At 35.5% G+C, this 7,175-nt stretch overlaps 1 protein-coding gene across 3 annotated transcripts; it reads left to right on the top strand.

Moving 5' to 3' along the window:
- LOC107624065 lies at positions 1,607-6,248 on the top strand. Of its 3 annotated transcripts, XM_021113734.1 has the most exons (10): positions 1,611-2,055; positions 2,142-2,344; positions 3,106-3,233; positions 4,110-4,361; positions 4,429-4,485; positions 4,592-4,827; positions 4,932-5,147; positions 5,246-5,338; positions 5,414-5,515; positions 5,641-6,248. In XM_021113734.1, exons 6-10 carry the CDS (start codon positions 4,729-4,731, stop codon positions 5,869-5,871), a joined length of 741 nt encoding a protein of 246 aa, XP_020969393.1. In that variant the 5' UTR covers positions 1,611-2,055; positions 2,142-2,344; positions 3,106-3,233; positions 4,110-4,361; positions 4,429-4,485; positions 4,592-4,728; the 3' UTR covers positions 5,872-6,248. The 3 variants fall into 3 exon arrangements, with proteins under 3 accessions (XP_020969394.1, XP_020969393.1, XP_016181994.1); XM_016326508.2 differs by having other exon boundaries at positions 3,120-3,233; positions 4,110-4,485; XM_021113735.1 differs by lacking the exon at positions 5,414-5,515 and having other exon boundaries at positions 1,607-2,055; positions 4,110-4,485.

Below are 7,175 nucleotides of genomic sequence, written 5' to 3'. Positions count from 1 at the left end.
ACCGATTTTATTATGTTTTTGTTTATTTATTCTGTCACTTCCTATAATTTTACCGAATTTTTAATTAAATTCCTATACTTTTTCTTTTTTAAATTGGGTTCCTATATTATATCAGATTTTATAATTAAGTTTCTACCGTGATAAAAACGTTGGAATTAACGGAATATTCTGTTTGACTATACAAAATATTCAATCAAGTGTTAGGCATATTCATTTTATTTAATTGAATATTCCATTAATTTCGACGTTTTTGTCATAGCAGAACTTAATTACAAAATCTAATACAATATAAAGATTCAATGAAAAAGAAAAAAAAAGTATAGAATCTAAGTGAAAATTCAGTAAAACTATAGAGAATGATAGAGTAATTAAACTTTTTTTTACGCTAAATCAAACCAATTAGGTGATTAGTTCTTGATTAATTCGATTAAGTCGGATCAACCCGATCTAATTCTTAAAACAATGTGTGGAGCAAAAATTAAACTGACATTGTTGCTACTGTGAATACGGTGATTTATAAGGTTTCAAAAACTGAATTGATAATAAAATTTAAAAGTTAAATGTTTAGCAAATTGAAATTAAATTGAATATAATAAAATAGTATATTTATATACATATTCAATTTTTTTTGTTTTATTAGTTAAATCGATTAACTTAATGACACTAGGTACATTAAATCACCAAATATAAATTCGCATTTATCATTGAATTTGGATTTTTGACCACGTGTGAATAATCATACGTTATTATTTTTCAGCCTATGGAGACATTCAACAATTTAGGATGAAAAATTGTAGGATTTAATTATAGAGCAAGTAATAAGGTTATTATTAAAAAAAGATTTTTAATTTTTTATTTTAACAAATTCCCACCAAACGTTTTAAAAATTTAAATTTTATATATTTTTTATAATTCTTTTAATTAATAACCTTAAAATGTCTTAAGAACACACATTAACTAAACACAAAATTAGATAAATCAATCACAACCTACGGTGCTGCCAAGAAGCTAAGGATATTGTCCATTGAAATAATTTAGTGTCCCACATATTGTTTTGGGTGCATTAGAGCAACAATAATAGTTTTCTCCATTGAGATATATAAAAACCCCACATCTTGTTAGTGTTATGGGAATCCATAACATTTGACTTGCATCCCAAATTTGTAGAAATGGTAACATGCATGTTTTGATAGAACAAGTGTTAGTTGGAGATGTTAAATGAAATTAAATATAGTTTTGGTGTATTTATTTATTTATTTATAAAAATAAAATAGTTGTATCCAATGGTTAATGTTGTTGTGATAATGACAATTGCAGTGGTGTGGGGATCACAAGCCATATCTAGGGTTTTAAGAGAGTCATAAATATTTGTAGGGTAATGGGCAAACACCTTTCATCTTAGACAAATTAGACCTCACTATTTACTAATGTGAATTGTTATTATTATCAAATTTGCTGGAAACTCACTTGTACTTCTCTTTTAGTAATTAAAGATTCAAATTTAATTTATTTGTTTAATATTATTTTTTACAATAACTTTTTAGTTTAAACTAAGACCAATTTTATCAAATATTATTCCCCTCGTTTTCCAAGAAAATGCACTTTCCCCAACACAAATAAAACTTCATAGCACAATAAGTAAAAGATAGATGCACTTTAATTTGAGATAACCTAAGGTGTTTAACTACAAGGGAAGTAGGGAATAGGATGTTATCTGCGGTAAAATACCAGCCTTTTTTTTAGAGTGCTGTTGTTCGAGTGAGTTGCTCTAATTTCTTGCGTTTTGATGGTCTGTTTCCAATAGATCTAAAATGGTTGTCCCAAATGGCCAGCCGTTGTCCCCAACCATTTCAAATTGGCTGATTTGTGGCGAATCCTGCTGCGAAATTTGGAGCCGCTCCACATTAATTGAACCGAGGCGGTAATCGGCCCTCACCGCAGCAAATAACTATGGGGGGAAAGGGGTTTTGCCTCACTAATGAAATACCCAGACCAAATTAATTTTGCGCCATAACCTTCAAGTATTTGGCGCAAGAACCCTTCCTCAGAGCCAAGGTATAGCAATTACTGGTCTCCTTTCCCGCCGTCCTTACCCTTCCCTCTGTCAGATCCAACTGAGTCCGCTTCATCGTTCTGTGTAGGTTAACAGGCCCTCCCTCAGCCGTGTAGCTCCCGTGCACGAAGGTGAAGTAGAAGGGGTCGTCCGAGTTTTCTCCTTCTGCCGTGCATGTGTGTGACGTCGTCGGCGTCATCCCAATCCATCCGTCCCTGTGTCATCCTTGGCAGGCTTCTCCCCTTTGGCGGTGCTTCGCGTTCCCGATTGCAATAGACTCCCCTCTCAGTGGTATGTTCCTCTCCCTCATCCCAATTTAAGTTTCGGGGCTGTTGAGAAAACTATTCTTGCATCAATTTAATCTTTATGCTTTCTAAATTTTTGTCTGAACAACGTATTTTGATTAATTTTGGCCAAATTTTTCTTCAATTTAACACTCAAATTGAATTTTTTTCCAATATCTGAACCCCTGAGTCTTGATGTGTTTTTAGGAGTTAATTGATTTCCTAGTTAAATGCTAAAATAACCTCGTATGTTCCAATTTTCTCTCCCAATTTAGTGAGCAGATTTGATTTTTTTTCCCAATTTCTGAACCCTTGAGTTTTGATATGTTTGTGCTTAGTGCAATTTCATATTGGAATCCAGTTTTGCACTTTCAATTTGGATTAAACTAATGTATTTCCTGTGGGACTGTGTGGTTGACTAAATTAAGTAGAATCCACTTTTAGTAATAATTCAGTTCTACAATTTCATTCTTTTTTTTTTCTTTCGAGTTTGGTTCAAGTTTATTTTTATATTTTATATAAAAATATTATTTATATACTTAAATCAGTTAATAAAATTAACATAAATATTTGTTTATAAATATATACATAACAAACTAATATATTCGTTAAGTATTTATTTTTTATTGTAATTTTTCTTTCAATACCTACTAATACTTTTAAAAAGATTACAAAAAACAAAAAAATAGAAACTTAAATTTTAAATTAGATAAGCCATCGCCCCTTAAATCCTTATTTTTTTCCTAATACCAATAATCCTTATTGCAGCTTGCTTCGTCCAGGTTTATCTCATCCACGTCCGTCTCTGCGGTTTGTCCGCGTCCTGAAGCCCCTTCTCTCACTGTCCGATTCCCGGTGGTTCCTCTCTCACCCTCACTCCAGTCATCCTGCTGCACGTAAGCACAATTAATTCTAGTTCCTCCCTTCAATATTCACAGCATCCAACTTAGGCAATGCTATTAACGACAATATGTTTAGTTTGCATTTAGCATGTAAGGGTCCCTAGAAATTCATTAGACTGAATGGAACCCCTTAGCAATCTTATCAAATCTTTGATTAAATTGATTGTCCATAGAAATTCATGTTTGATTATCCAAATTTAAAGTAGGCCTACAAATGTTCCAAGTTCCAACATCTTGGTTCAACTCATTGATTGCAACTTTTATGAAACTCTATTCTATTATAACTAAGTATGATGCTTTTTCAATTTGTTAAACATGTTACTCATAAGTCCCAAGCTTAAAATAACAACTTCCAATAGTGCAGAATATTATTATGGTTCTAGGCATTATAGAGAAATTGTGAGTACGTCAATGCTTTTTTTATGCCTAACATATTTGATTTTCTTGTTAATATACTCTCTTAACTGATGTACTCATGTACTCTCGTATTTTTCGAATGCAGTTGGGAAAGATGATAATTTATATTATGATGTACATGTTAATTGTTTTTACTACGCTATTTTCGACTTACTAATTTTTTTATCTAAGCTATATTCGGGTTAATAAAAATGATACATGAATAATTATATTTAACATGAATAATTATATTTAACATAAATTAATAATTTGATTCTAGGCATTATAGAAAAATTGTGAATACATCAATGTTTTTTTTATGCCCCACATATTTGATTTCTTTGTTAACATGGTCTCTCAACTCATGTACTCATGTACTCATGTAACTGGGGTGTGCTGGTGTCCTTTTTGCATGTTAATGTATATTATTATGTACATATTAATTGTTATTACTTCGTTTTAATCCAAATGCAGTTGGGAAAGATGTCCCGGGTAGGTCGTTTCATGAAGAAAGTCCGTGTAGACACAGCATGTCAATAGCCTCAAGTGGGAGGTCATGCGGCTTCAACTTCGCAGAGAGCGGACTGCCCAATTGCGCCACCCAGTGGCAGTAGTGCCCCCACATCCTCGTCTTTACGCCCCTTTCGTCCGCCCCGAACCGAACCACTGCCTGCTCCACAGGCTTCCATGAATGATGTTCAAAACTCGGAGCCGGAAGCCAAAGAGGTAGACCCAAAGGCAGATGAGGTAGATTCTTTTGACCAACATGTTGATAACCTTTTAGCTGTATCAGATGCTTAAAGGCGCAAGGGACGCAAGACCACAGAATTTTGGGATGTTAAAACAATTGGTATAAGAGAACTTATTTAATTCTACTTTTCATTGCCCTATTTTTCTATGATGTATTCACAACTTGACTCCAATGGTAGCTAACTAAGAATTAATATGTTTTACAGAATCCGATGGCACAATCAAACAGGTCAAACTGAGTGTGAAGGAAGCTATAAAGCCACCTAATGGAAGAAAGATCGTACTCAGGTTTAACAGTGCACTGCAACCAGTTGGGGATGAAGCAGGTCTACTGAGCAGCGTTATGGGACTGCTAGGATCTGACTACACCAAATTTCCAATCTGCGAGAGGGACTGGAGAAAGGTTCGCACCAGGGACAAGGTCTATAATGAAATAGTAAAGGTAAAATGTTATTTTTATTTCTTCGCACCATTCCAAACTCATACTTCGTACCATTCCAAACTCATACTTTGAACACTACTCACAACTTAATTTTAATGTTGTAGGAAATATTCCATTTTGAAGAAGATAGTAGAGGAATTATAAAAGGTATAATATTCAAAATGCTAGGAAGGGCTTGGAAGGAAACGAGGAACAGATTATACCATCACTGCTATGACCCAGAACTTTCACTTGCAGCAAATATTGAAAACCGCCCAGATGGAATTATTGCGGACCATTGGAGAAGGTTTCTCGATTATCGCAATAGCGAAGAGACACAGGTAATATAGTTTTATTTCATAACAAACAAAGTCCATTTATGTCACATTTAGTTCGTCAGAACTAGTGTCTAGTAACTCTTAATTTGATGGCATGACAGGAGAAGTGTAAGAAAAATGCCGAGAATCGATCAAAGCAGCTTTACACCCACACCGGCGGATCGAAAATCTTGGCAAGGCTCGGAGAAGAAGAGGTAATCTAATTTTGGGAATGTTTTTGAACTATCTGTTCCTCTACCTTATTCACTTTGTCATCATTATTGGTACAGTCGGAACGACAAGGGAGGATAGTTAGTAGAGGAGAGTTGTATCTCTTAACGCACAAAAGAACTAATGGCTCTTATATCCATGATGTAGCTCGCGCTATTGGAGTAAGTAATGTGTTCAGAATCGGAAAGTAGTTTCTCCTATGTTTTAGTTTTTAAAAATTTATTGGAAGTCTGTGCGGTTAACGACTAGCTAATAAATACTCTTAATTGCTTATCTATGTATGTAGGAAAGAATTGAGGCTATTGAGCAGGGCGATGAATCTTCTGGACTGTTATCCCAGAATGATTCGCTTGCTCAAGCTCTCGGAAAAGAGCACCCGGGTAGGGTGCGTGGCATGGTGTTGGGGCCGACTTCTAGTCAAGTCTTCGGTATGAATTCCCATCAGTCGAGCAATGGTTTTGAAAGGGAGGAGACCCAAAGGGTGCTGCTTGAACTGCAAGAAGAGTTGGCAGCATAGAAATTAAAAAGGAAGGGAGTGGAGGATGAAGTAGCAGCCGAGAAGACTAAAAGACAGGCAGTGGAGGATGAAGTAGCAGCCGAGAAGACCAAAAGACGGACAGTGGAGGATGAAGTAGCAGCTGGGAAGGTCAGGATGCAGGCAATGGAGAGTGCTTTGATATGTCTACTTCAAGGGCAAGGTAGGAAGCTGCCATCAGACGTCGCCACATGGATGAGTGCGTTGGAGGGACAGAATAGAAAGTAGTTCTTAGGATTGTGGAACCTTTTCTTCTTTCAGATATACACTTTTATTTTGTTGATTATGCAACTCTTAGTAAGGAGTACACTTTGTTGATATTCGGATAATTATATTAATTAAATTAATGGTTTTGCTATTGTCGTTTACCCTGCAATTTATTTTTCGGGATTTTAAATAATTTAACTTACTAATATTAAGAACGATTAAAAAAACAAAAAAAAATGTACATTGAAATAAAAAACAGCGTGGATTGCCAGTGTACAAAATAGTATTTTTGCGGCCATTTAACCGGAAAATAGTGGCGGTTGCGAACTAGCCGTTAGAAATTTGAAAATTCAGGTTAGGAGATAGCGGCGGTTTTAATCCGCCGCCAGTTACATTTCAAAAAAGATTGGCCGTTAAACCGCGACGTTTTCAAACCGCCGGTAAATGCATTAGTGTTTAAACCGTGGCCATTAAACAGCGGCGGTTTCAAACCGCCGAACATTTCTTGTGGATCACAGATTTCCATATCGCGGCGGTTTAAAACCATCGCTAAACATTGCGACGCTAATCCTGGGTTTTGCGGCGGTTGTGTCAGCAGTTCCTGAGAACCGCCGCAAAATCATATAACCACCCCCTAATAGGCGACGCTTAACAAACCGCTAGAATCCCATTTCGCAGCGGTTTAAAACCGCCGCAAATCGCTCCAGGAACCGCCGCTATTTCCCGTTTCTTTTTTCCCCAACCGTTATATTCATTATTATATTGAATAACATCGCCATAGTTAATACAATTGGTCCTAATAAAATTATGACGATTTTGTTTTATATATATACACACATATTTATGGCTAAGCAACACCAAATTAGGACGATTNNCCTAAGGAGGAAGGAGTTTGCTATACTGGTAATTGAAGCTTTGAGGACAACAGAAAAACACGGAATCATGTCACAGGCTGCATCAAATTAAAGAGATAAAAGTGAGAAGTACACCTCACATACATTACATAGATATGAAAATGAAATGTTCCTAGTTTCTGTGAAATCTTCAATCAAACAAGTCATTATCTATGTTCCCCAACC

Source organism: Arachis ipaensis, chromosome B10 (genome assembly GCF_000816755.2).
Source record: "Arachis ipaensis cultivar K30076 chromosome B10, Araip1.1, whole genome shotgun sequence".
NCBI classification, from domain to species: domain Eukaryota; kingdom Viridiplantae; phylum Streptophyta; class Magnoliopsida; order Fabales; family Fabaceae; genus Arachis; species Arachis ipaensis.
Note: the sequence above shows the minus strand (reverse complement) of the source record. Positions and strands in the feature narration are given on the sequence as shown.

What these genes read in the sequence shown, in the direction of transcription:
- LOC107624065 (XM_016326508.2), top strand. Translation starts at nt 4,729, where the DNA reads ATGGGACTGCTAGGATCTGACTACACCAAATTTCCAATCTGCGAGAGG. An exon ending in TCTATAATGAAATAGTAAAG is followed by an intron (nt 4,828 to 4,931) that starts GTAAAATGTTAT and finishes TTAATGTTGTAG; the next exon opens with GAAATATTCCATTTTGAAGA. An exon ending in CAAGGCTCGGAGAAGAAGAG is followed by an intron (nt 5,339 to 5,413) that starts GTAATCTAATTT and finishes TTATTGGTACAG; the next exon opens with TCGGAACGACAAGGGAGGAT.